Source organism: Jatropha curcas, chromosome 3 (genome assembly GCF_041381405.1).
Source record: "Jatropha curcas cultivar XTBG-Jc1 chromosome 3, XTBG_Jcur_1.0, whole genome shotgun sequence".
In the NCBI taxonomy this organism is placed as follows: Eukaryota; Viridiplantae; Streptophyta; class Magnoliopsida; order Malpighiales; family Euphorbiaceae; genus Jatropha; species Jatropha curcas.
In genome coordinates, this window is record NC_143153.1 from 27,256,640 (window position 1) to 27,284,596 (window position 27,957).

Below are 27,957 nucleotides of genomic sequence, written 5' to 3' on the forward strand. Positions count from 1 at the left end.
GTTTTTTTATTTGCTTTTCTTCGTCACTAAATGCCTGATTGTGGTTTTGCTTGATGCACCACACCAACAAATTCTTTACCTAAGGCAATAATGTGGGAGAGGAGTGGAAATCTTACTGTAGACGTTGTATGTGAAAATTGAAGGGAATTAAAACAATTTGCAATTTGTTTAGTTTCTTCTAATATTTCGTAAAAATAAAAATCCTTATGATCAAATCTATTTAGTAAAAATAAAAATTAAATTTTTATCAAGTATGAAACATTCTAAGGTTTAACATTGTATTCATACCTAGCTTAACATCTTTTTTTATCATTTTAAGGTAAGGGTTAATTAAATAGTTATGTTTATGGCCACTTTTAATTTAAACTGCAGGATAAACAAAGCTAACCGCTAGAATTGCAACAGGCTCTAGGTCTAACTAAAGCTGCCGTTTGCGCCTTTTAACTGTTTAGTGAATACGACGTCGTTGTACACTTTTCCGACTTTCCGTACCCGCGCTGCTAAAGTGTAAAATGAGCGATCCCTTATTCCCTTGGTCCCTGAAATAGGTTTCCATCAACAAACATCACAACGGACAAGAAAAGAAATCAAGAGGACCAACTGGTCTCCTCTTCTAAGCTCGCCAATAATGGCGGCTACGACGGCGACGAAGCAAAAACGAACCAACTCAAGCTCCGACGGAATGAACACAAGGGTTTGGTTCTATTCCATTTTACTCACTCTTCAATACGGGGCTCAGCCTCTGATCTCTAAACGCTTTACCGGGTAAATTTCCTTCTTTTTAACTAATTAAATTTTTTTTTTTTTTATCTTCTATTATTCATATTGCTTTTAAAATGATCTGCAATTTTTGCTACAAAAAGGGAAAAAAAGTTATCTGCTCTCTTATGGAATTAGATGGCCATGGAAATTATAGCAGGGATTTGAAATTTGCCATTGTTGATTTTTTTTAATCATTTGTTTTCTTATGTTATGTATATATGATATTTAATTCATACTATTTGGTATGAGAAAATGAGTATTGATGGAAAGGAAAAACTTCATCTTGGGAAAGAAATGAAAGGAACCCTCCCTTTGACAGATGAATGTGTTTGGTTGAGATAGGGAAAGAAAGGACAAAGGAAGCGAGTTTCACGATGAAAAATTCATTATGGCAGTTTGACTCGGTTTTTGAAGGGAGATAAAAGAGCTGGTGGATTTTTCAAGGAGAATAACTGGGCATTGCATATTTTGCAGATGGATGTTTGTTTCCAATTTGCAGCATGAAAGACCATTTGAAAAGGACTAAATACAGCTCTTTTTCTATTTATTCTAGAGTATCATTACTTTCGGCTTGCTGGCATGGCAGATGACTGATGGGTTGTTTTCAAGATAAGCTATATCTATATGCTATGGGACAGTTAACTGGTGGACATCTAGCAGGCAATTCAGTTGGGTCTTAACGAGTAGTATGTGCTTAATGCTAGGTGGTCTGGGAGCACAATTATTATTTTAGTACCACTTATCTAGACATTTTTCACCTGCCTCAAGATGATGTCGTCCTTTACAGAAGAATGAAACTAAAATATGGACAGGTGGAAGCTTGACTTTCATATACATTCCCAACATCGGTTATACATATTTATTCTTAATCATAACCACCCTGGCATCTTCTTGTGGATGAAAACGCTAAAGTAAAGCTACATTCACCGTGTTAGACATCTCGCATTAGTGCTTGGCAAAGAGAGATATTTTTATGCTTGCTTTTGCATTTTAATCTACTGTTTGAGGTTCTGCAATTTCAGTGTTTGACCAGTGGCCCTGAGACCTACTGCTATAGGTTATCAAGTTTCCTCAAACACTTTATTTATTTTTTTTTTTTCGTTGTTTGGGGGGGGGGGGGGGGGGGTGTGTGTTTGGGTTTGCCACATCCCATATGCAGAATTATGTGCATTTTTCATTCTTTATCTTTAGGCTGTTTCCTCTCCTCTTATCCACGATTCAGTTCTGTGCATTTAGTAATGAAATTTGTGATGCTCATTTCAATCTATTTCATGTCAATAACGAATAATTGATGTGCAATTCTATGAAGTTCTAATCATCAACTCATTATTGGTTTTCATGTAGACGAGAAGTTATAGTGACAACATCTGTATTGACATGTGAGATAGCAAAGGTAATTCTTTCTCCTTACACATGAATTTTCTTTTCCTTTATTGCTATTTACCATATCTTAAAAAACATTTGTGCTTTACCCGATAAATAACTTTTAAAATATTTTACATGTGCAACTTAGGTAATATGCGCCTTAATTCTCATGGCAAAAGATGGTAGTTTGAAGAAATTATCCAATGAGTGGACTTTAGTTGGTTCTCTCACTGCATCAGGACTTCCCGCAGCTATTTATGCACTGCAAAACAGCTTGCTGCAGATATCTTACAGAAATCTTGACTCACTCACGTTTTCTATGCTGAACCAGACAAAAATTTTTTTCACTGCATTCTTTACATTTATAATATTGAGGTATGTTTCCTAATTTCATCTTTATCCTTTCTTTACCGGTTTTGGATGGTTTTTGGCCTAAAATGATGGTGCTCATAGCTCAAGTATCCAATATTATGAAAGCAAGAAACTGATTTTGTTTTAATGCTCTGTTTTGTTCTTGGTTTTGGGCTTTTATACACTTAACGACAGGTTTGTTGATTTCAAATTTTCTAATCTATTAGCCAATTTTTCCTCTAATTGTTGATATCCATCTTACTCTTTGCAAATCAGTTTAAGAAAGACAAGTAATTATGATTTATTTTCCATACAAATAACACGCAATGAAACATATGGCTTTGTCTATTTCTAGAAGACCTAGTTTTCATTGTAAAGTAACTGCAGCAGCAGAGGGGTAAATCATCTTAGAAATGAACCATAAAGTTGATATGCATCAGAAAACAAATGGATTTTATTTTTATTGGCAACTTTTGACTGAAACATTGTATGTTTTTGCCCCTTTTCCCTTTTCATTTGGTTTTAATTTTCTCCTTGTCAGGAAGAAAGACATGAAAAGTATTTATCTGTATATAAAACTGGTTACAATAAATTTTAGGATTTCTGTATCATGTGGAAGCTCCTTTAGAGTTTTACCTAACTTCCCTAGCCTTAATGTGTAGGCAGAAGCAGTCGATTCAACAAATTGGTGCTCTGTTCTTGTTGATCATGGCAGCTGTTCTTCTAAGTGTTGGTGAAGGCTCTAGCAAGGGAACCAGTAGTAGTAACCCTGATCAAATTTTATTTTATGGGATTGTCCCCGTGCTGGCTGCTTCTGTTCTTTCTGGCCTTGCTTCAGCTTTGTGTCAATGGGCTTCTCAGGTTTGTGAAACTTGTATGTTGTTGGCTCTTGTGAGTTTCTTATCCTGCTCTTAGACTTCATCTTTTGTAACAGGTTAAGAAGCACTCATCGTACTTGATGACTGTAGAAATGTCCATCGTTGGAAGCCTGTGCTTGTTGGCCAGTACCACCAAGTCTCCAGATGGTGAATCAATCAGACGATATGGATTCTTTCATGGTTGGACTCCATTGACTATGGTAATGATCTTACTGATAATTTGTGATAGCTATTGTTTGATCTGATGGGGCAGGTTTGTTGGAGGTCAAAGATTTCATATCTTGAAGAGAGGGGAAAAGGAGGTGTGTCGATCAGTTGGGTCCTCTAAAGTGCTTTTCAGTTGAATCAGTTATCTTGCTGAATGGAAAATCATCACAGCCATTAGTTTGCACTGGAAAACTGAAAGAAAATGTACAGATATTGATCGAATTACCTCCTCCATCTGCTTATTTCTTTTAATTGTAGGAGAAAAAAAAAAAAAAAAAAAACTGGATAAGAAAGCTCATCCTATCTGGGCTGCTACCAGTGTTAGGAGGCCCAACAAAAGTTAATCAAGTTGTCTTGGTGTTGGAATTAGTCTGTTGGTCACCCTCATTTCACCTCTAATTTGTTCCTTGATGAGGCCTTGCACTATGCTGTTGTTAGGCTATTTATGCATGATTAACATATTCACATAATTATTGTGAGGGAAAATGTCACCTCAAAATGCTTTTAGAAGTGTGCCAATAATTGTAGTTGATGATTGGCCCAGAAATAGCATGTTGCTTTTAGTTTGTGAAAATTGTCTGTTTTGCTACTGGGTGGTAAATAAATCTAAGAAGATAACTTGTATTTGAGAAATCTCTCATTAGATTCACTGAGATGTGGGACTGGTGTACTTTTCTAGTTAATGATGTATGCATCCTTAGTGATAATTGTTTTGAAGTAGACGCCAACGTTGTTTAGGTGCAGGGGTCTTGGGTTTGAGGCGGTTTGCATTTAAAGCATTGTATTTGATTCATTGATTGCAGTGGTGTAGGATAGGAACCAGCCATTTTTTTCAGTGGGTTGGTGTGTGCATATAGTGGTCTTTGTGTTGAAGTAGTTGGATTTTGAAATGGCATAGATACCAGAGCTTTTTCGCTTGAAGTGGCTTGCATTTGAAACTATTTATAGCTTTGATGCTTTGAGGTATTGAAAATTCTCTCCACCCCAAACAAAAAAAATGAAAAGCCCTCCCTATAGGTTTACATTATTCCCATACACCTTAATAGAATAAGAAAATATGGGAAGCTTGGCTCTCTGAGCTATAAAAAATGGAACAACTAAGATGATTAATAATCATGTAAAGCCAAAAAGTATTACAATTGTTTATGTTTCATTTTTAATTTCATCAGATGAGTCATGCGTTGCTTAAATCTGATGTATTGTGGTTCGTTGTGTCAGGTTCCGGTTGTAGCCAATGCTCTTGGAGGAATTCTTGTTGGCCTTGTAACAAGCCACGCTGGTGGTGTTAGAAAGGTAAATCTAACTGAAAAAGTAGAAGATTTTTATGGCTGAAATAGATAATCACAGTTCTTCAGTATATATATTTGCCAATTGAGCTACATGGGTATACTGACGCCCTCTACATGGGTATTTTATTTTATTTTATTTTTCTTTTCTTTTCTTTCCTTTTTTCTCGTGGGTAAATTTCTTTTTTATGAAAGCCAAAAGTTCATCAAATAAATAGGTGCAATACAGAATTTTTTTTTGATTCAGCTAGCACTTTTCTGTGGATTAGAGGTTGGAAGGACAACTGTATGATTGATATTAATATGATACCTAGTTTTTATTATTGAAAAAGCCTTGACCTCAACAAATTTTTCCAATGCATACAGGGATTTGTGATTGTTTCTGCACTTCTTGTGACGGCCTTGCTGCAGTTTATTTTCGAGGGGAAACCACCTTCAATATACTGTTTGCTGGCTCTGCCCCTTGTCATTAGCAGTATTTCAATATACCAAAAGTATCCATATAGAGTGAAAAAGAAGGAATCGTGATTCATAAGATAGAAGGGGAATTATTAACTCCCTGTAGATGAAGTTTTCATTGGCTTGACAGATCCCAAATTACAGAGAAGGAATGTCAAAGCTTGAAGTGATTTTTCACCTACTATATTAGGGCTCGAGGAACGCATTCTAAGCTTTCACAAAATTGATGAACTAATGTGAAATTATTTGAACTGGATGAATGATGAATGTAGGCATTTTCCTCTTTTTTTTTTCTCTCTCTAAAAACAACGGTAAATTGTAAGAGAGGGTGAGTTTTAATTGAAAATAGTTAAAATTTTTGAAGAGATTGAATCGGAATTCATAAAATTTGAATTGGATTTAAATAGTAAATAAGATAATAATCAGGCTCCATTCTTTTTTAAAAATATTTTTAAGATTTTATGATTTTTGAAAAGAAAAAAATTAACTAATAAAAAATATTTTTCTAGTAAATAATTTTATTTTTTAATTAAAAAGAAAATTAAATCGGATGAAAACTGATTTATCAAGGAAATAGTTAACTTTTTTTATATTTAAAATATAAAATTCAATAATATAAATTTTTTTTAAAAAAATTTAATAGGAGGTCAAATATGTCAAAATAACAACGCACAATAAAAGTAATTCGTGAAAATAAACCATTTTTATACTTTTAAATTAGTTTTCAATATTACACAATCTGATGTTATAAATTATTTAAAAAAACATTTTCCATATTTTTAAAATATGTCTATAATAATTTGTCACAAAAAGAAAACCCAAGCATTTATGAATCACGATGACTTACGGCTAAACCGCAACTCAAACTCTTCGGTCATTACTCCGTTTGGGGAAGCAAATACGCTAATCTAACACTTACCGAAAACTCGTTTTCGTTCGAACAGCTAAACGTGCAAAAACACAAACAGATGGGGAGCAGACTGGGAAGAAGAGTGGTTAACTTTGCAAACCTTCCGATCAAGCTCCTCATGCCCACTAGTTTCACCAACATCAGAGAAATTGCCTTAAAAACCATTCCTTCAGCCTCCAAGATTGAAATCAAGCGAGTCCTTGAATCCCTATATGGCTTCGAGGTCGACAAGGTCCGTACTCTTAACATGGAAGGGAAGAAGAAGAAGCGCGGTGGAATACTACTAGCGAAACCTGACTACAAAAAGGCCTACGTTACTTTGAAGAACCCTCTTTCTGTATCTCCTGATCTGTATCCACTAAGGATTATTGAGGAGGAGAAGGAGAGAATGAACAAGCAGAGGAGGTCTAGTATTGTGGAAGATGGTGAAGGGAAAAAGCATTGGCTGGACGGAAAGAAGGAAGAGAGAGTTGGGAGTGAGAAAGGAAGAAGGAGAGATCGTGGTGGTGTTGGTGACTTTACCGTGGAGAAGGCCAAGTTTCCATGGAGCAGCATGAGGAGTGCTAGTAGGTAGTTTTCTTTTCATATTTTTTGTTTGTCTTGAGATATTAGAAATGTTAGTTTGATTTTATTATTTAGGGGTTTTGATGAGCTTGATGAACTTTTTTTGATTGGTACTGTTTGGGATGCTATACAATATGAATAAGTACTGTGCTTTTATATGGTTTACAAGTGAAGAATTTGATTTCAGCATTTACTCTTTTTCCTCTCTGTATATGTTTGCGTTATTGTTCATGCAGTAGTTTAAACTTTAAGCATTTACCTGTCGTCGATTGAAAGACACATAGACAAGAATTTCTGGGTCTTGCTTTCTTACTAGTTTCTATGTTTACCCTTTATCTGAGTTGTGAACTTTCAGGTTTGCAACACAGATGTTAGATTTCCCCATATCAATTATTCTTGCATCTATCCTATCATGGTTTGGTGTCTATACTAGTTCTTATATTTTGAATAAAACTATGTGGAAAAAGAAGAGATCAGATGATCAGATGGTCTATCATGTTTTGCTTTCTTCCCCATTTCACTTTTTTTTTTTTTTTTTCTTTGTATTCACTTTTGGGAATTAATACAACGAGATCAATGTTGGAGTACTTGCAATGGTACTTGTTTGTTAAATTAACTTTGAAACTTATTTATAGTGATGTACTTGTTTTGTTAAAAAAACTTTAATGGGTTTAAATCTGCATCATATGGTGTTGGCATCCATCATATCATGTTTTGGCAATACTATGATGCTCAAACATGCTTTCTTCCCAATTAAGACTTTGGTCCTTATTCTATTAGTATTTATAATTAAGACTTTGTTCTAATAGGAGTATATGCTAAAGAACTGTAATTTCTATCTACAGGCAAATTTAAGGATTTGAAAATTTTGAGTAATATAAAAACTAGTTTATTGGTCTATTTCCTGGTTGTGTCACCGGAAGATGCAGGCCATTTTGGTTGAATTATGTTCTATTAATTTACTCTTTTGAACTCTTTTTAAAGTTATAACCTAATTAAGGTCGAGGTTAGTTTTGCTACATCAGCACTTCAAATTTTATGCTTTTTTTTTTTTTTGTCAAAATCCTTCTTGATGAATGTGTCAATGTAAATGGCCCAACCTCTAATGGCGTTACCTTCTATGTGAATGCGAGTGCTTTTTCCCACAAGAAAGTGACTAAGCTTCAAATTTTAAGCTTCAATGAATTTTTTTCTTACATATTTTGTTGTTTTGTCTACTAAAGAAAAATGTGGAAGAGTTTCATCAGAACTTTTAGAAGCAGGATATGACAATACATTATATACCTAGGATTTATTTGTTTCCTCTATGCCCTACCTTAAGAAATGGCCTTCCTGTGGAATTAAATTGATGTGATCACAATTGAGACTTCAATTTTTCTTTTCTTTTCATTTTAATATTTAAATTTAAAACTATGATACAGATTGTCTTCTTCTGAAGTTCATTTTGTGTGCTGGTGATTTGGGATTGTCTGGCCCTTCCCTGTTTTCCCCATCCATTTTTCTATTGAAAAGAGCAGATTTCCTGATCTCTTTCCAACTCAAATTCCAGCCTGATGTATGGTTTTGCTGTTTGTTTAGCTTTCCATATTCATGTTGCAGCTCTGAGTAGTCTTGTTGCAGCTCTGCCATCTGTGTCTTTACATTCTCAAGTTCTGCTTTCAGGGTCATGATTTCTGTTCTCGTTGATGCTTGACTCACCTCATGTTCTGAGTTATTGCTAGTTGCTGTTGGCTCTTTTCCTCTCATTGCCGACCTCATTTTTACTTGTTCTGAGAACAACACCTGCATATCCATTGATTTTGTCCTGAGATAAAATTGTATTTTGGTTGAATTAAATGTTTTGCTTGTGATTGGTGAGTTTATCGGGTTTGTATCTGCTGAGTGTATTATTTGTCTCTTGGAAGATGTCTGTTTCTTTTGTTTTGAGGCCTTTATATAGTGCTCTAAGCACTAATGGTTTGTGTCTGCTGAGTGTATCATTTGTCTCACAGCAAATGTCGGTTTCTTTTGTTTGAGGCCTATATATAGTGTTCTAGGCACTAAATGCTTAAACATAGCATTCTAATTTGTTGTTATGAATTCTTATTTGAAGACTGTTTAATGCATTAATAATTTTAGCTTGAGTTTCACATCACAAGTACAGCTTTTTGCTTTAGTAAATATTGACAACTTCTGTGCTTTATGAGTGCAAGCATTAACTGGTGGAGTAAATTACAACGATTATAATTTGTTAATGGATTTTAGGTTTCAGTTTGAAGGATAGTTGACATGGTCTTAATAACAAAAGATTTTAATTAAAGGAGAGAACAAAGTTTGCAAATTTAAACATGTTTAGATGGCCAGATTTGCTACGAGATTGCTACAAAGTGTACATATTTTCATAATGTTGGTATCCAAAATTAACAGTCTTGGCATCTCAGTATTGTGTATTAGTTTACTTTTATGGGCCAATGAGCCAATGACTAAGTATATGACATGATTTCTTTTGGTTTGATACATCATTTGTTTGTGGGGTGGGGGGATGGGGGGGAGGAATAACATGATAATATGGGGACGTTACACATGAGATGGTTGGGTTGTCTGTGTTGTGATGGAGAGGAATTACATGATATAAACAATAATTAGAGGATAAAGCAGAAGTGCAAACATTTGTGCTTAAGGAGTTAAAAAGATACATATAATTTAATGCCCCCTGATACAAGGAAGTTTATGTCAGGTTTATCTAGAAAAAGTAGTAAGAGCTTGGTGTATGTTTTTGTGAATTTTTTTGGTTTTTTTTGGCATAACATCTTGAATTCCTACTAATACTAATCTTGTTGTATGCTCCTTAGTACTTGGGGTTGTCCTTTAGGCCTTACCATCTAATTTACTGCTAGTTGAAAATAAATCATTATATGTAATGTGCAGTGTGAATATGCTGGCTAGAGTCTCTGATTTCAGTGATAGAATTTATGATCAAGAATTCTTATAAACTTTTTACCTGAATCACTGTTCTTACTGGCAACCTGTCATTTTGTGCAGCATGCATGCACGCATCCAGTGATAGTTTCTCACAGTTCATAATTTTGCATAGCCTTTTCCGGTCATGCTCAGAAAGTGAAGGATGAGTCTGGGAAGGATAGTATATTTTTAGGCCCTTCAAGTTTGGTTAGCTAAAATTACGAGAAATAGAGAAAGAACTAAAGGCAAACCTTGAGATAGGTATCAATGGCGCTATAGAGGCCATCGTCACATGGCCTAGCATTTTTTGGTAGTGCTTCTGCCAAAGCTTGAAATTTGATAATGGAAAGATTTGGGTCCCTTGCAATCTCAGCTAGGTAGCTGTCCATGAGCTTACTAACATTTGATTTTTCTGACATTGGTTGCAATTGCTGCTGTTCTTGTTCATGCATCAAGAAGTACTCTACAATTCTTTGTACCACATCTATGTTGTGCATTGTGGATTGCTCTGTTTGTCTGTTGTAAAGTTAATGATAATAAGCAGGTGTAGAAGATTTATCACAAGAAGTTTGTTTTACTATTTTCATTTTTTCTTTTCTTTTGTTCCAAGTCAAACAATTTTGAAAGAGATAAGTGGTAGAATTCTCACTTCATGATTTTTCCTTGATCTTCAGTTTTATAATTAGGAATCAAAAGATCATTCACACTAGCGTTGTTCAGTATCAATCCCACTCTCTTCTCTAGCTCTGAAATTAAAGCTGGTGATGCTGAGTACAGAATAGCCATCTTTAACATCATCAACAAGAACTTGCATGGTACAGCTTCTTGTTGAGGCGGAAGTAGACTTACTAGACTCTCAATGATGGTCTTTTTCTCCTTGCTGTGTCCAACACCCTCATCTTCAGTCCTCCCACCCGAGATACTAAACTGGAACTCATTTTTTACGTATCCATAACCTCTGAGTCCTTTGAATTCCACATCCATGCCGGGCAACCATACTGCTGCATAATGCATTAGACATTTACCTATGATCTCTGGTTTTGTTCCTTTTGCCCTTGTCGCAGTTATTATTCTCATGAAATGATCAATTCTAAGGATAGCTGCATCATAAAACCACCATCCTTTGTCATTAAGTATTTCTTCCATTATGGAATTGTCTCTACAAGCTTCCCATGCAATTTTATCGCAACATCTTCTAACAATCTGGAGATTTTCTGCCCATGGAGATAAAGTTTCACAGGATTTAAGAACAATAATGGTATCTTTCCATGAGGAAAGGACTACAAATGTGAGGAAAACTTTTGTCTTTGCAATGAGGTTTCCATCTTCAAGTTCTTCACTCATCTCCAAGAAATCTGCTCCACACCTTAGTGCAGCTATGTTGTTAGGTTTTAAGTCTAATGGAAGTCCATAACAAAACTTTAGAATGGTTTCAAATGTTTCTGGTCCCCCTGGGAAGTTTTCAAGCTTGAGTTCATACCCAGAATTTGAAATTGATGGCTGAAGTTCTAGACGGCCTATGTAGCCACATTTTGATAGCAAAGGATCCTGTTGCAGGAGAAATGAATGTGTTAGCAAAAAATACGACTTAATTTATAAATTTTACTTGTTATGGTTATGTCCTAAATCCACTAATGTGTGATTGGTTATTGAATGGAACTAGATCAAGTACAATCTAGTATACATGTAGTTTAGTTTTTATGCATTTAGAATTTTCAGTATTAGTTTTATGCGGGGATATATAGATAGGGGGTAAAGATGTGAATTGAATGAGAAAATGTGCGTAAATGAGGAAAATAGTTCCAATTATATGCAAGTAGACTCCAAGAAGTTCTGTAACAATTATTATTATGTTTAGCAATGTAAGTTCAACATCTCGCATATATGTGCAATTACTTGTTTTCTCTTTCCCTTTCTCCTCCCTCCAAGTGGAAATGTTCATTTCTATTTGAGTTATTGACAAAAACAATCCAAAACATCTGTTCAAATTGTAAATTATTGCTCTAACAATAGCAAGTATACCGTGTAATTCGTTATGGGAATTGGGAAATCTTCTTTGATGACGTCCAAAAATGCTTTAGCAAAAAAACCTTGTAGTTTTATCCATTTGCTAGTCATTTCTTTAACGTGTCATCTTTGTTGAAATAAGATATGCATTGACATATACTTGATGGGGGTAGTTTAGCTATCCTCCACCTCAAACTCGAACTCTCATAATCCCATCCAACTGTAATTTGAACACAAAACCACAATTTGAATTTTTCTAGTTAATTTTGTCCTTGTTATCAAATCTTTGTTAGATTAGTGGTGCTGGGAACTTAAAAAAAATTTGATCAAGGGAAGAATGACAGATGTCTCGAAATAATTCCATCCCATCTCGTCCAGCCTAACATTAACACACACAGACGCACAAATAAACGTAATTTTCATTGCATTTCTATTATTTTAGAATAAACAAGAATCACTTTTTTATTTTTTAGTTTTTATTTTTTTAGATGAGTCAAAACCACTCTTAAATAGTTTTATCAAATAATTCTTATTGATAAATCTAAATAATCTATAGGAGATTCTATTTTCAACTCACAGGTTTGTTAAGAATATAGAAAATTGCCATGATTTCGTTAAGGGGTGTGTGTCGTTGTAAATAATATTTAAATCAGGTTAGCAAATGAAATAGTGAACAGTAAATTCTCTTTTCCAACTTTCTTTTCAACATACTTTCTTTATCTCATTATGTTTTCATAATATAATGCCCTACACATGAACAAAATGAAGATTCGTTGTGTGCTTTTAGTGTACTTTATGGAACTCTTTGCGTGTGTGAGAGAGAAATGCATGTAGTTCTATTATGTTCAAGTTACCTTGTGAACAGTAAAGGTTTTGTCTTGAACTTGTATTGTTAGATCTGTTGGAATCTGGGAAGTAATGTACCTGCATGATCCCATCAACACAAAGAGAGTGAGTAAGCTACATACCAAATGCTTGAAAAAATGACTGAAAGAGCAAAAGAGAAAAGTGAACTATGCCAAGGTATTCTGAGTTTGGTTCAGGCATTCTCTAGAAACAAACACATGCTATAGCTATAGCTGTCTTCAAACCAATTTTAATTGCTGGGTTGAGAAGGCTGAACCATGCTTTAATGAATTCTAGCTATACCATGATTGTTCCTTCTTCCCAAAGCTATCAGCCAAAGCAATGACGTTGGATGGAACTAGGATGCCTTGCTCGTAAACTTGATCAATACTATCGGAGTCACTCCCCGAGTTCTGTGGCCGACCAGCTGGAAGGGATTTCTTCATAGTGATCAAATATGTGTTGTGTAAGTTAGGAGTGATAGAAAATTCATAAGATATTAGATAGATGGAAGAACATGAAATGAAGTGGGGTGGGGACCAAGTAATAAATGTGAGAAACTAGTTTGTGGCTGGAATGGTAGTAGTGTTAGGTGAGATGATGGATTGAATATTTTCACTTTTTTATCACTATATTTGACTGCTTCAAAATTCGATTGCATCAATCACCCAGGTTTCTTATTTGCAAACAGAATGTTAGCCCTGAGCTGTCAATTTTCAACCACGTATTTCAATACAGGACCAATAGATTCTCTTGTGGCTCTGCCTATGTTACACACCTGAAAGGTCCTTTCTAGCATTTTGTTTGTCTAAAATATTGGCATGCCTATTGAATGTGTGTAGTTATTAGTGAGGATCAAATCTGTTCATTTTTTGAAAATGTTGGTTGCATTATTGAGTTGTGCAGATTACTACATGATTTGTTGAGATTTCTGGGTCATTGTGTAATTCCCTGTAACAGAAATTTTGTATATACCTGGGTCGTGGAAAAGATATGAATTCTGATGTAATTTGAGGCTTGCAGTAACAATAGCAACTGCAAGTTAAAGGACTGGAAAACCCAATCTTGACATCTGGGAAATTTTAGCTTCTCAGTGTTGTTTGGTTCATGGATAGCATGGAATAAGGAGGAGGAAGCAAATTAGCAAAAAAAGCATTTCATATTTAATATTGGTATGATTATTGTATGGATAGCTTATATGTGATTTGACTTTCCTTGAAGTTATAAATTATGTAATAATTTATTATGTGTAATTAAATATTTTCAAATTTATGAAACAAATTTACTATGAGTGAAGAATTGATTAATCATTCATGCTAAAACTCTCTAACTTTGCAAGTTTTGGCTATTGAGAACATATAAAGTTCTGTTTATTTTTTATATTGAACTCTCACATTGTTATTTTCAATGACATTAAGACTAATTTAATGCTTCTCAGTTTTTTAATTTTGGCTGTGAAATCTCTGATTTTGTTAGGCCCTTCAAACTTTGCAAATTTTAATTGTTAATGGTTGTTTTTAAAGATTTATTTTGTCCATGTTGATGTCCTCTTGTCTCTTACTCCCTCTGTCCCATTTTATTCATTTTTTAATTGTCCCAAAATGTTTATAAGGTTTTCAAAATTTGGATGTCCCAAGATCTCTCATAGGCATGGCCGGTTCATTGAACCGCCAGTTCTAGTTCACGGAACCGACGGTTCAAAATTTTTAAAATGTTGAACCTGAACCGGCCGATTTCGGTGGGTTCCGATGAACTGACGATTTCGATCATGATTTTCGGCTTTAAAAAAAATCGATTCTAATGTTACATTTTTCTTTCCTAAATATTAATATGAGTTTAAAAATATTGGTAAATTTTATTTGAATAAATTTTAAAATGCTCATACTCATATAAGAATAAAATTAATTAATTTTACAAAATAATCAAATAAATTATCACTTTATTTTGTTTAATTGTTATTAATTAAATAAATTCTAAGAAAATTTTGAAAAATACTTCAAAAGAATATAATTTTAAACTTAGTAAACAATTTACAATGGTAAAAAAAAAGTTAAAAATAATATAAGTTTAGACCAAATATTTCTCTTTTTTTTTTCACCATTTCACTTTTTAGAATTTTAACTTTTTAAAGTAAAGTGTATTTTAAAAAAAAATATTAAGTAAAGTATATCATGTAGTAAAATATTATTGAGATTTTTAGAGATGTATAAAATAGGCTAAGTGATTATCATTTTGAAAAAAAAAAAAAAATTTTTGGTTCGAACCGGATCGGAACTGCCGGTTAACTGCCGATTCCGGTTCATATTTTAACATTCACATGAATCTTAATCAACTCTTGAATAGTCAGTTCCGATTCAAAATTTTGAACTGCCAATTTCGATCCGATTTCGATTCATCTACAGTACAGTTCCATTTCAGTTTGAACCGAACCGGTGGCCATGCCTAATCTCTCATATATTTCTAATGTATATGCTTATGTTGGTACTGTGTTTCATATATTTTGGTGATTTGGAAACTTGTGTTGTAATAATTTTAAAATATTTTCTTTCTCAAATAAATATCTTTAAACTTATAGCACATGTTAAAACGACATTAGAAATTCGCTAAACCACAAACTATCAAAACCACGATTGTCATTGCGCTGCCACTCTTTACTTTTAGCCAATAAGAAGTCCCCTGAGATTTGGCAGATCCCAAATTACAGAGAAGGAATGTCAAAGCTTGAAGTGATTTTTCACCTGCTATATTAGGGCTCAAGGAACGCATTCTAAGTTTTCACAAAATTGATGAACTAATGTGAAATTATTTGAACTGGATGAATGATGAATGTAGGCATTTTCCTCTTTTTTTTTCTCTCTCTCTAAAAACAACGGTAAATTAACTAATAAAAAATATTTTTCTAGTAAATAGTTTTATTTTTTAATTAAAAAGAAAATTAAATCGGATGAAAACTGACTTATCTTTTTAAGAAAGGAAATAGTTATTTTTTTTTATTTGAAAATATAAAATTCAATTATATAAATTTTTTTTAAAAAAAATTAATAGGAGGTCAAATATGTCAAAATAACAACGGGCACAATAAAAGTAATTCGTGAAAATAAACCATTTTTATACTTTTAAATTAGTTTTCAATATTACAATTTGATGTTGTAAATTATTTAAAAAAATATTTTCCATATTTTTAAAATATTTTCTATAATAATTTGTCACAAAAACAAAGCCCAAGCATTTATGAATCCATGATGACTTACAGCTAAACCGCAACTCAAACTCTTCAGTCATTACTTCGTTTGGGGAAGCAAATACGCTAATCTAACACTTACCGAAAACTTGTTTTCGTTCGAACAGCTAAACGAGCAAAACACAAGCACCGTAGACGAATCGAAACTCGCAGTTCATAATTTTGAACTAGAATAAGTGGTTTAAGAGCCGGTTAAGATTTATATAAATTTTAAAATATGAACCGGAATCGATCCGGAATAGGCGGTTAACCGGCAGTTCCGGTCCGATTCGAACCGGATGCACAAAAAAATTGTAGCTTAAAATTTTTATAAAAAGATTTATATCACTTGATTTGATTGTAATTGATTTGATTTATGGAGAAGAGAAGTACAATAGTACATAAGTTATAAAAAGTGGTGAAAAAAATACACATTTTTTTACTTAATTTATGCAAAAAATGGTACATGAATAGTTGATTTATATAAAAAAAAATACTTTCAAGTGTATAAAAAAAAGAGTATAACGAATATTTTTTGATATGATAGGTGTTTTTTATTTATTTTTTGGTAAATAAATTTTATTTATTTTTTAATCATTTATTTATTTATTTACTGTAATGTACTAAATTATTCAAAAATATAATTATTATTTTTCTGTTATAAGGGACAATTTAGAAAACTAATAAATGAGAAACATGTATAAATATGATGAGTTGATGATTTTTTATTTTACAACTAATTATATCATAACTCTTCTCTTATTCTCAATCAAAATTCTTTCAAATTTTCATATTTCATTATTTTTTCTATTGCTTTATTTTCCTTAACATTGAAATTATCTATTGTGTATTTTTATTTTCTTATATCCAATTCCAATTTTTTTCTCTAATCTTAATTTTTTTCATTCATAAATTTACTTCATTTGATTTTTTTAAATAATTTTCTTAGTATTTGAAAATAATAATTTCCAACTCATTTCATTAATTTTATATTGCATTTATAGTTTTCTATATTAGTGAATTATCAAAAATTGTAAATTTAATGTAATAATAGTTCTAAGTTAGTTAATAGAAGTTTTTGTTTTAAAATTTTATAATAATTTATTTAGTTAATAAATTTAAATATTTTAAAATTATTATTATTTATTTATGAATTCTGAATCAAAATTTTATTATTTTTAAAAAAATTTGTGTAATGCCGGAATTGAATCGGAACCGTAATTCGAACCGTCGGTTCGCCGGAACCAGAATCGGAGGTTCAAGGGTCGGTTTTAGTTCAAAATTTTAAACATCTAGAACCGGCATTTCATTGAACCGGAACCGACGGTTCACTGAACCGGCTATGCCTAATGAAATAACCTGAATTTTTATTTTCAAAAATTTTCTAATTAAATTTAATAAACTAACAGCCTGGAAATGCAGTTAATTATTTAAATGCAATTCGTACAGTGATGAACCGAATTGAAAAACAACTGAAAAATTAAAAATCCAATGAAAATCGAGATTTGGGCTGAATCGAACCGGAATCGAACCGAATCAGCCCAAACCACTTCTAGAAGCCTCTCCCCTCTATATCCGGCGCTCACCTTACCCGTTCTCTGCGCCTCTAGTCAGTCCATCGGCAAAATCACCGGTACGCAGAGCCGCCGCCGCCATCTCCTCCTTTCTTCTTCATCTTCTTCTTTCTTTCTTTTCTTTCTTTCCCTTTCTTCTTTTCTGTGACTGCATCTGCGTCGCATCCCAGCAGCTCCAGCAGAAACGCGAGCCACCACCACGAGCTCAGCCACGTTGCGCCACCTCGCAGCTGCTCCACGCTGCAGTAGCCCGCCATCGCCGACGCCTCTCTCCATTCAAGCCAAGCAGGGACAGAAGGTTGCTCCTCCGATCTGTCCAGTGAGCGTCGATCCAGCAAGTCTCCGGCCACCAGGAACGATTCGCCAAGCTCCATCGGGCAGCCAGCCGTTCCTCCGCCAGATCGCGCCACCGCTGCAACTCAGTCCGTTTTTGCGTCGGTTTTAGGTGGTCCAGCTGCTCTGATCCGACTCCGGCCACCCATTTACAGTCCCAGTGCGTGTAGCTTCGATCCGGCACGCGTAGTTTTCGTCACCGATCAAATAAACTCCGGCAAGAATACAATTGGGTATAAATTAATTTTTATTAATTCTCAGAAATTAATTAATTTTTAGTAATTTTAGTAATTGATTTAAATTAAGCGATTGTGATTAATTGATTTAATTCTAGCAATTTTGATTAGTTAAATTAAATTGTGTTGATCTATTGATAAATTAAAATTTACTTGGGTAATAAAATAATTTAATTCTAGTAATAAATAAATTATTAGGAAATTATGATTTATGGAATTATAGAAAAAAATATAAGATACTGTTGATGTGGAAAAATGTGGAGAACGGGACTAATTGACTGGATTGATTGCCCGATGGATGGGCTGTGAGAACTTGAGACATAATTGACTGAGTTGATTGGTGGATAGTTAAATTTTAGGGGAAACGCTGTCGAAATTTCAGTAGAGAAATCAAATTATTTATAGAGATTAAATTATGTAGGGAAGTTAAATATATAGCTTAAAATTATTAGAGTACTAAATAAATATTTTGTCTGATATAATTATTTTTCGGTGTCATTCTGAATTGTCTTAGATTGCCCGGGTCCGTCTAGTGCTCCTCCCAGACAGAATCAAAGTTAGAGCTTCGTTCTCCACCACAGTGAGTAATAATAAATAATGCATATCAGCATTGTATTTACATAACATACCGTATATGAATATATTCTGAGTATCTTTTAAATATATTATGTCACTATTATTATATGATGATGACTGTGCAAATAGATGGAATCGGTGTATTACGTTGAATACATTATTTGATTACTTGTGCTGTGTATATTCTGTGCTTTGTTTGTGTGGAATTAGAATGAAGTGGGTCACCACAGGTTTGTGAGACTATTACTGTTATATGGATCCTGTTCTGATTACCGGTACCGTTATATTCCGTTACTGTTATATGGATCATGTTCTGATTACCGGTACCGTTATATTCTGTTACTGTTATATGGATCCTGTTCTGATTACCGGTACCGTTATATTCCGTTACTGTTATATGGATCCTGTTCTGATTACCGGTACCGTTATATTCTGTTACTACTATATGGATCCTGTTCTGATTACCGGTACCGTTATATTCAGTTATTGTTATATGGATCCTGTTCTGATTACCGGTACGGTTATATTCTGTTATTGTGATATGGATCCGGAAACTGTAATACTGAGATACTGTTTATTGTGATATGGATCCGGAAACTATAATACTGAGATACTGTTTACTGTGATATGGATCCGGAAACCGTAATACTGATATACTGTTTTCTTTTTAATCTGAAAGGATGGGCCATGTGAGAGTACGGCTCATCGGATTTTGGTGACTCCACTGACTAATTTCCACGTGATGTGATTATCTGAAGGTGATATTAATTGTGGGTTCTGATATGATGCCATATGATTGACTGTTGTGTGTTCATTCAGTATATTAGGGTGCATTTTGCTTGACTGTATGTGGTGTGTATTATTTATTATTATTCACTGAGTTGCAAAACTCACCCCCCAAATAAATCTCTCAGGTACTAAGAAGTAGTTGGTTCGACTGAAGCTCTGCAATCTTCTCCGCAGAGTTACAAATGTAAAAAATTTATATTTCTGTTATTTACATTGGGTTGTATAAATTACTCTACTATCAGATTATTGTTGAACTCCGCAGGTATAGGATTGTGTATTATAATTGGGCCTTATTGTTAGCACTACGCTATAAATTAAATATTGTGTAATTAACTGCATGTGAACCAGTAAGCCCATAGTGTGAATATGATTTATTGTGAATAGGTCCTCGTTAAATTTTATGTAGTATTTGAGATTGGGCCAGATGTTTGAATATTTCTATAAACTTATATTTTATAAGCTTACTGTTCTGATGAAATTGGGAGAGATAAGAAGATAGATTGAATAATTTAGGCTTACTACGGGCCTCGGAGGCCTTAAGCTTACCTGGGTCCTAGTGCTAGTCCGGCCCATGGAAACGGGTCGTGACAAAGGTGGTTTCAGAACAAAAGTTCATAAGTCTAGATGTAACTGCGGAGTAATTCCTGTCATGTCTTGACATAGTCTTCATTGCTTTCCCCTTCAGCGTTATTCGCAACCAGATTAAAGTCAAGTTGTTTAATGATTAAAATTTGTATCATTGTTCTTTAGAGATGTGATTTAGTTATTGATGCTAAGGGGATGGTTTAAACAAAAACTCCTTCTATGGAATAAATAAGATTCATATGTAAGAAGATAACTTATATATGATTAATAAGTTGAAGTCAAATGATGAAAATATGCTATTTTTATTTAATACGTGTTTAACGTGGAATGCATATATGATGAATGTGTGTATATGTGTGTCTGAAAACTCGTTATCGTTCGAGCAGCTAGACGAGCAAAAACACAAACAGATGGGGAGCAGACTGGGAAGAAGAGTGGTTAATTTTGCAAACCTTCCGATCAAGCTCCTCATGCCCACTACTTTCACCAACATCAGAGAAATTGCCTTAAAAACCATTCCTTCAGCCTCCAAGATTGAAATCAAGCGAGTCCTTGAATCCCTATATGGCTTCGAGGTCGACAAGGTCCGTACTCTTAACATGGAAGGGAAGAAGAAGAAGCGCGGTGGAATACTACTAGCGAAACCTGACTACAAAAAGGCCTATGTTACTTTGAGAAACCCGCTTTCTGTATCTCCTGATCTTTATCCACTAAGGATTATTGAGGAGGAGAAGGAGAGAATGAACAAGCAGAGGAGGTCTAGTATTGTGGAAGATGGTGAAGGGAAAAAGCATTGGCTGGACGGAAAGAAGGAAGAGAGAGTTGGGAGTGAGAAAGGAAGAAGGAGAGATCGTGGTGGCGTTGGTGACTTTACCGTGGAGAACGCCAAGTTTCCATGGAGCAGCATGAGGAGTGCTAGTAGGTAGTTTGATTTTATTTTTTAGGGGTTTTGATGAGCTTGACGAACCTTTTTGATTGGTACTGTTTGGATGCTATACAATATGAATAAGTACTGTGCTTTTATATGGTTTACAAGTGAAGAATTTGATATCAGCATTTACTCTTTTTCCTCTCTGTATATGTTTGCGTTATTGTTCATGCAGTAGTTTAAACTTTAAGCATTTACCTGTCGTCGATTGAAAGACACATAGACAAGAATTTCTGGGTCTTGCTTTCTTACTAGTTTCTATGTTTACCCTTTATCTGAGTTGTGAACTTTCAGGTTTGCAACACAGATGTTAGATTTCCCCATATCAATTATTCTTGCATCTATCCTATCATGTTTTGGCGTCTATACTAGTTCTTATATTTTGAATAAAACTATGTGGAAAAAGAAGAGATCAAATGATCAGATGATCTATCATGTTTTGCTTTCTTCCCCATTTCACTTTTTTTTTTTTCTTTGTATTCACTTTTGGGAATTAATACAACGAGATCAATGTTGGAGTACTTGCAATGGTACTTGTTTGTTAAATTAACTTTGAAACTTATTTATAGTGATGTACTTGTTTTGTTAAAAAAACTTTAATGGGTTTAAATCTGCATCATATGGTGTTGGCATCCATCATATCATGTTTTGGCAATACTATGGTGCTCAAACATGCTTTCTTCCCAATTAAGACTTTGGTCCTTATTCTATTAGTATTTATAATTAGTACTTTGTTCTAATAGGAGTATATGCTAAAGAACTGTAATTTCTATCTACAGGCAAATTTAAGGATTTGAAATTTTGAGTAACATAAAAACTAGTTTATTGGTCTATTTCCTGGTTGTGTCACCGGAAGATGCAGGCCATTTTGGTTGAATTATGTTCTATTAATTTACTCTTTTGAACTCTTTTTAAAGCTATAACCTAATTAAGGTCAAGGTTAGTTTTGCTACATCAGCACTTCAAATTTTGTGCTTTTCTTTTTTTTTTTTTTGTCAAAATCCTTCTTGATGAATGTGTCAAAGTAAATGGCCCAACCTCTAATGGCGTTACCTTCTATGTGAATGCGAGTGCTTTTTCCCACAAGAAAGTGACTAAGCTTCAAATTTTAAGCTTCAATGAATTTTTTTCTTACATATTTTGTTGTTTTGTCTATTAAAGAAAAATGTGGAAGAGTTTCATCAGAACTTTTAGAAGCAGGATATGACAATACATTATATACCTAGGATTTATTTGTTTCCTCTATGCCCTACCTTAAGAAATGGCCTTCCTGTGGAATTAAATTGATGCGATCACAATTGAGACTTCAATTTTTCTTTTCTTTTTAATATTTAAATTTAAAACTATGATACAGATTGTCTTCTTCTGAAGTTCATTTTGTGTACTGGTGATTTGGGATTGTCTGGCCCTTCCCTGTTTTCCCCATCCATTTTTCTATTGAAAAGAGCGGATTTCCTGATCTCTTTCCAACTCAAATTCCAGCCTGATGTATGTTTTTGCTGTTTGTTTAGCTTTCCATATTCATGTTGCAGCTCTGAGTAGTCTTGTTGCAGCTCTGCCATCTGTGTCTTTACATTCTCAAGTTCTGCTTTCAGGGTCATGATTTCTGTTCTCGTTGATGCTTGACTCACCTCCTGTTCTGAGTTATTGCTAGTTGTTGTTGGCTCTTTTCCTCTCATTGCCGACCTCATTTTTACTTGCTCTGAGAACAACACCTGCATATCCATTCATTTTGTCCTGAGATAAAATTGTATTTTGGTTGAATTAAATGTTTTGCTTGTGATTGGTGAGTTTATCGGGTTTGTATCTGCTGAGTGTATTATTTGTCTCGTGGAAGATGTCGGTTTCTTTTGTTTTGAGGCCTTTATATAGTGCTCTAAGCACTAATGGTTTGTGTCTGCTGAGTGTATCATTTGTCTCACAGCAAATGTCTGTTTCTTTTGTTTGAGGCCTATATATAGTGTTCTAGGCACTAAATGCTTAAACATAGCATTCTAATTTGTTGTTATGAATTCTTATTTGAAGACTGTTTAATGCATTAATAATTTTAGCTTGAGTTTCACATCACAAGTAACAGCTTTTTGCTTTAGTAAATATTGACAACTTCTGTGCTTTAGGAGTGCAAGCATTAACTGGTGGAGTAAATTACAACGATTATAATTTGTTAATGGATTTGTGGTTTCAGTTTGAAGGATAGTTGACATGGTCTTAATAACAAAAGATTTTAATTAAAGGAGAGAACAAAGTTTACAAATTTAAACATGTTTAGATGGCCAGATTTGCTACAAGATTGCTACAAAGTGTACATATTTTCATAATGTTGGTATCCAAAGTTAACAGTCTTGGCATCTCAGTATTGTGTATTAGTTTACTTTTATGGGCCAATGAGCCAATGACTAAGTATATCACATGATTTTCTTTTGGTTTGATACATCATTTGTTTTGGGGGGGGGGGGGGTGGGGGGGGGGGGGGTATATAACATGATAAAATGCGGACGTTACACATGAGATGGTTGGGTTGTCTGTGTTGTGATGGAGAGGAATCACATGATATAAACAATAATTAGAGGATAAAGCAGAAGGGCAAACATTTGTGCTTAAGGAGTTAAAAAGATACATATAATCTAATGCCCCCTGATACAAGGAAGTTTATGTCAGCTTTATCTAGAAAAAGTAGTAAGAGCTTGGTGTATGTTTTTGTGAATTTTTTTGGTTTTTATTGGCATAATATCTTGAATTCCTACTAATATTAATCTTGTTGTATGCTCCTTAGTACTTGGGGGTGTCCTTTAGGCCTTACCATCTAATTTACTGCTAGTTGAAAATAAATCATTATATGTAATGTGCAGTGGGGATATGCTGGCTAGAGTGTCTGATTTCAGTGATAGAATTTATGATCAAGAATTCTTATAAACTTTTTACCTGAATCACTGTTCTTACGGGCAACCTGTCATTTTGTGCAGCATGCATGCACGCATCCAGTGATAGTTTCTCACAGTTCATAATTTTGCATAGCCTTTTCCGGTCATGCTCAGAAAGTGAAGGATGAGTCTGGAAAGGATACTATATTTTTAGGCCCTTCAAGTTTGGTTAGCTAAAATTACGAGAAATAGAGAAAGAACTAAAGGCAAACCTTGAGATAGGTATCAATGGCGCTATAGAGGCCATCGTCACATGTCCTAGCATTTTTTGGTAGTGCTTCTGCCAAAGCTTGAAATTTGATAATGGAAAGATTTGGGTCCCTTGCAATCTCAGCTAGGTAGCTGTCCATGAGCTTACTAACATTTGATTTTTCTGACATTGGTTGCAATTGCTGCTGTTCTTGTTCATGCATCAAGAAGTACTCTACAATTCTTTGTACCACATCTATGTTGTGCATTGTGGATTGCTCTGTTTGTCTGTTGTGAAGTTAATGATAATAAGCAGGTGTAGAAGATTTATCACAAGAAGTTTGTTTTACTATTTTCATTTTTCTTTTCTTTTGTTCCAAGTCAAACAATTTTGAAAGAGAAAAGTGGTAGAATTCTCACTTCATGATTTTTCCTTGATCTTCAGTTTTATAATTAGGAATCAAAAGATCATTCACACTAGCGTTGTTCAGTATCAATCCCACTCTCTTCTCTAGCTCTGAAATTAAAGCTGGTGATGCTGAGTACAGAATAGCCATCTTTAACATCATCAACAAGAACTTGCATGGTACAGCTTCTTGTTGGGGAGGAAGTAGACTTACTAGACTCTCAATGATGGTCTTTTTCTCCTTGCTGTGTCCAACACCCTCATCTTCAGTCCTCCCATTCGAGATACTAAACTGTAACTCATTTTTTCCGTATCCATAACCTCTCAGTCCTTTGAATTCCACATCCATGCCGGGCAACCATACTGCTGCATAACGCATTAGACATTTACCTATGATCTCTGGTTTTGTTCCTTTTGCCCTTGTCGCAGTTATTATTCTCATGAAATGATCAATTCTAAGGATAGCTGCATCATCGAACCACCATCCTTCGTCATTAACTATTTCTTCCATTGTTGAATTGTCTCTAGAAGCTTGCCATGCAATTTTATCGCAACATCTTCTAACAATCTGGAGATTTTCTGCCCATGGAGATAAAGTTTCACAGGATTTAAGAACAATGATGGTATCTTTCCATGAGGAAAGGACTATAAATGTGAGGAAAACTTCTGTCTTTGGAATGAGGTTTCCATCTTCAAGTTCTTCACTCATCTCCAAGAATTCTGCTCCACACCTTAGTGCAGCTATGTTGTTAGGTTTTAAGTCTAATGGAAGTCCATAACAAAACTTTAGAATGGTTTCAAATGTTTCTGGTCCTCCTGGGAAGTTTTCAAGCTTGAGTTCATACCCAAAATTTGAAATTGATGGCTGAAGTTCTAGACGGCCTATGTAGCCACATTTTGATAGCAAAGGATACTGTTGCAGGAGAAATGAATGTGTTAGCAAAAAATACGACTTAATTTATAAATTTTACTTGTTATGGTTATGTCCTGAATCCATTAATGTGTGATTGGTTATTGAATGGAACTAGATCGAGAACAATCTAGTATACATTTAGTTTAGTTTTTATGCATTTAGAATTTTCAGTATTAGTTTTATGTGGGGATATATAGATAGGGGGTAAAGATGTGAAATGAACGAGAAAATGTGCGTAAATGAGGAAAATAGTTCCAATTATATGCAAGTAGACTCCAAGAAGTTCTGTAACAATTATTATTATGTTTAGCAATGTAAGTTCAACGTCTGGCATATATGTGCAATTACTTGTTTTCTCTTTCCCTTTCTCCTCCCTCCAAGTGGAAATGTTCATTTCTATTTGAGTTACTCACAAAAAAATCCAAAACATCTGTTCAAATTGTAAATCATTGCTGAAACAATAGCAATTATACCATGTAATTCGTTAAGGGAATTGGGAAATCTTCTTTGATGACGTCCAAAAATGCTTTAGCAAAAAAACCTTGTAATTTTGTCCATTTGCTAGTCATTTCTTTAACGTGTCATCTTTGTTGAAATAAGATATGCATTGACGTATACTTGATGGGGGTAGTTTAGCTATCCTCCACCTCAAACTTGAACTCTCATAATCCCATCCAACTGTAATTTGAACACAACACCACAATTTGAATTTTTCTAGTTAATTGTGTCCTTGTTATCAAATCTTTGTTAGATTAGTGGTGCTGGGAACTTAAAAAAAATTTGATCAAGGGAAGAATGACAGATGTCTCGAAATAATTCCATCCCATCTCGTCCAGCCTAACGTTAATACACACAGACGCACAAATAAACGTAATTTTCATTGCATTTCTATTATTTTAGAATAAACAAGAATCACTTTTTTATTTTTTAGTTTTTATTTTTTTAGATGAGTCAAAACCACTCTTAAATAGTTTTATCAAATAATTCTTATTGATAAATCTAAATAATCTATATGAGATTCTATTTTCAACTCACAAGTTTGTTGAGAATATAGAAAATTGCCATGATTTTGTTAAGGGGTGTGTGTCATTGTAAATAATATTTAAATTAGGTTAGCAAATGAAATAGTGAACACTAAATTCTCTTTTCCAACTTTCTTTTCAACATACTTTCTTTATCTCCTTATGTTTTCACAATATAATGCCCTATTCATGAACAAAATGAAGATTCGTTGTGTGCTTTTAGTGTACTTTATGGAACTCTTTGCGCGTGTGAGAGAGAAATGCATGTAGTTCTATTATGTTCAAGTTACCTTGTGAACAGTAAAAGTTATGTCTTGAACTTGTATTGTTAGATCTGTTGGAATCTGGGAAGTAACGGACCTGCATGATCCCATCAACACAAAGAGAGTGAGTAAGCTACGTACCAAAGTGCTTGAAAAAATGACTGAGATAGCACAAGAGAAAACTGAATTATGCCAAGGTATTCTGACTTTAGTTCAGGCATTCTCTAGAAACAAACACATTGTATATCATTAGCTGTCTTCAAACCAATTTTAATTGCTGGGTTGAGAAGGCTGAACCATGCTTTAATTAATTCTAGCTATACCATGATTGTTCCTTCCTCTCAAAGCTATCAGCCAAAGCAATGACGTTGGATGGAACTATGATGCCTTGCTCGTAAACTTGATCAATACTATCGGAGTCACTCCCCGAGTTCTGTGGCCGATCAGCTGGAAGGGATTTCTTCATAGTGATCAAATATGTGTTGTGTAAGTTAGGAGTGATAGAAAATTCATAAGCATATTAGATAGATGGAAGAACATGGAATGAAGTGGGGTGGGGACCAAGTAATAAATGTGAGAAACTAGTTTGTGGCTGGAATGGTAGTAGTGTTAGGTGAGATGATGGATTGAATATTTTCACTTTTTTATCACTATATTTGACTGCTTCAAAATTCGATTGCATCGATCACCCAGGTTTCTTATTTGCAAACAGAATGTTAGCCCTGAGCTGTCAATTTTCAACCACGTATTTCAATACAAGACCAATAGATTATCTTGTGGCTCTGCCTATGTTACACACCTGAAAGGTCCTTTCTAGCATTTTGTTTGTCTAAAATATTGGCATGCCTATTGAATGTGTGTAGTTATTAGTGAGGATCAAATCTGTTCATTTTTTGAAAATGTTGGTTGCATTATTGAGTTGTGCAGATTACTACATGATTTGTTGAGATTTCTGGGTCATTGTGTAATTCCTTGTAACAGAAATTTTGTATATACCTGGGTCGTAGAAAAGATATGAATTCTGATGTAATTTGAGGCTTGCAGTAACAATAGCAACTGCCAGTTAAAGGACTGGAAAACCTCATCTTGACATCTGGGAAATTTTAGCTTCTCAGTGTTGTTTGGTTCATGGATAGCATGGAATAAGGAGGAGGAAGCAAATTAGCAAAAGAACTATTTCATATTTAATATTGGTATGATTATTGTATGGATAGCTTATATGTGATTTGACTTTCGTTGAAGTTATAAATTATGTAATAATTTATTATGTGTAATTAAATATTTTTAAATTTATGAAACAAATTTACTATGAGTGAAGAATTGATTAATCATTCATGCTAAAACTCTTTAACTTTGCAAGTTTTGGCTATTGAGAACTTATAAAGTTCTGTTTATTATTTATATTGGACTCTCACATTGTTATTTCC

At 34.1% G+C, this 27,957-nt stretch overlaps 5 protein-coding genes across 15 annotated transcripts; 3 read left to right on the top strand and 2 right to left on the bottom strand.

The window, feature by feature from the left end:
- The first annotated feature begins 528 nt into the window (after positions 1-528).
- On the top strand, positions 529-5,594 carry LOC105648635 (Nucleotide-sugar transporter family protein). The gene is made up of 7 exons (XM_012235126.4): positions 529-765; positions 2,107-2,155; positions 2,276-2,502; positions 3,141-3,339; positions 3,413-3,556; positions 4,782-4,856; positions 5,216-5,594. The coding sequence occupies exons 1-7, from the start codon at positions 629-631 to the stop codon at positions 5,375-5,377; spliced, it is 993 nt and encodes a 330-aa protein (XP_012090516.1). The 5' UTR covers positions 529-628; the 3' UTR covers positions 5,378-5,594.
- Positions 5,595-6,135: 541 nt separating this feature from the next.
- Positions 6,136-13,885, top strand: LOC105648393 (uncharacterized). Of its 6 annotated transcripts, none has more exons than XM_089719091.1 (2): positions 6,136-6,788; positions 13,482-13,617. In XM_089719091.1, the coding sequence occupies exons 1-2, from the start codon at positions 6,277-6,279 to the stop codon at positions 13,570-13,572; spliced, it is 603 nt and encodes a 200-aa protein (XP_089575217.1). In that variant the 5' UTR covers positions 6,136-6,276; the 3' UTR covers positions 13,573-13,617. The 6 variants fall into 6 exon arrangements, with proteins under 6 accessions (XP_089575217.1, XP_037493836.1, XP_012090193.2 ...); XM_037637908.2 differs by lacking the exon at positions 13,482-13,617 and adding an exon at positions 12,626-13,235; XM_012234803.4 differs by having other exon boundaries at positions 6,137-6,788; positions 13,536-13,885.
- On the bottom strand, positions 8,143-13,021 carry LOC105648543 (BTB/POZ domain-containing protein DOT3). The gene is made up of 6 exons (XM_089719090.1): positions 12,879-13,021; positions 12,584-12,653; positions 10,372-11,270; positions 9,974-10,238; positions 9,763-9,891; positions 8,143-8,564 (listed from the first exon to the last, which is right to left on the bottom strand). Exons 1-6 carry the CDS (start codon positions 13,019-13,021, stop codon positions 8,193-8,195), a joined length of 1,878 nt encoding a protein of 625 aa, XP_089575216.1. The 3' UTR covers positions 8,143-8,192.
- A 3,493-nt stretch (positions 13,886-17,378) lies between the features above and the next one.
- LOC105648139 (Ribosomal protein L23/L15e family protein) lies at positions 17,379-27,850 on the top strand. 6 transcript variants are annotated; one of them, XM_012234534.4, is made up of 5 exons: positions 17,379-17,935; positions 18,453-18,518; positions 19,194-19,272; positions 19,429-19,487; positions 20,275-20,966. In XM_012234534.4, the coding sequence occupies exon 5, from the start codon at positions 20,299-20,301 to the stop codon at positions 20,812-20,814; it is 516 nt and encodes a 171-aa protein (XP_012089924.1). In that variant the 5' UTR covers positions 17,379-17,935; positions 18,453-18,518; positions 19,194-19,272; positions 19,429-19,487; positions 20,275-20,298; the 3' UTR covers positions 20,815-20,966. The 6 variants fall into 6 exon arrangements, 5 of the variants coding, with proteins under 5 accessions (XP_012089924.1, XP_012090076.1, XP_012089859.1 ...); XM_012234686.4 differs by lacking the exon at positions 19,429-19,487; XM_012234469.4 differs by lacking the exon at positions 19,194-19,272.
- LOC105648055 (BTB/POZ domain-containing protein DOT3) lies at positions 22,090-26,996 on the bottom strand. Its single transcript, XM_037637905.2, has 6 exons — positions 26,854-26,996; positions 26,558-26,627; positions 24,347-25,245; positions 23,950-24,214; positions 23,739-23,867; positions 22,090-22,531 (listed from the first exon to the last, which is right to left on the bottom strand). The coding sequence occupies exons 1-6, from the start codon at positions 26,994-26,996 to the stop codon at positions 22,160-22,162; spliced, it is 1,878 nt and encodes a 625-aa protein (XP_037493833.2). The 3' UTR covers positions 22,090-22,159.
- Positions 27,851-27,957: the final 107 nt, after the last annotated feature.

Coding starts and splice junctions, on each gene's coding strand:
- LOC105648635 (XM_012235126.4), top strand. CDS start 629: ATGGCGGCTACGACGGCGACGAAGCAAAAACGAACCAACTCAAGCTCC. Junction 2,156..2,275: donor TGACATGTGAGATAGCAAAG/GTAATTCTTTCT, acceptor TGTGCAACTTAG/GTAATATGCGCCTTAATTCT. Junction 3,557..4,781: donor GTTGGACTCCATTGACTATG/GTAATGATCTTA, acceptor TCGTTGTGTCAG/GTTCCGGTTGTAGCCAATGC.
- LOC105648393 (XM_089719091.1), top strand. CDS start 6,277: ATGGGGAGCAGACTGGGAAGAAGAGTGGTTAACTTTGCAAACCTTCCG. Junction 6,789..13,481: donor AGCATGAGGAGTGCTAGTAG/GTAGTTTTCTTT, acceptor TGAGTTGTGCAG/ATTACTACATGATTTGTTGA.
- LOC105648055 (XM_037637905.2), bottom strand. CDS start 26,996: ATGAAGAAATCCCTTCCAGCTGATCGGCCACAGAACTCGGGGAGTGAC. Junction 24,215..24,346: donor GATCAAGGAAAAATCATGAA/GTGAGAATTCTA, acceptor ACTTCACAACAG/ACAAACAGAGCAATCCACAA. Junction 23,868..23,949: donor CCATTGATACCTATCTCAAG/GTTTGCCTTTAG, acceptor TATCCTTTCCAG/ACTCATCCTTCACTTTCTGA.
- LOC105648543 (XM_089719090.1), bottom strand. CDS start 13,021: ATGAAGAAATCCCTTCCAGCTGGTCGGCCACAGAACTCGGGGAGTGAC. Junction 12,654..12,878: donor GGGAAGAAGGAACAATCATG/GTATAGCTAGAA, acceptor GGGATCATGCAG/GTACATTACTTCCCAGATTC. Junction 8,565..9,762: donor CAGTAAGAACAGTGATTCAG/GTAAAAAGTTTA, acceptor ATGGATATGCAG/GTGTTGTTCTCAGAACAAGT.
- LOC105648139 (XM_012234534.4), top strand. CDS start 20,299: ATGGGGAGCAGACTGGGAAGAAGAGTGGTTAATTTTGCAAACCTTCCG.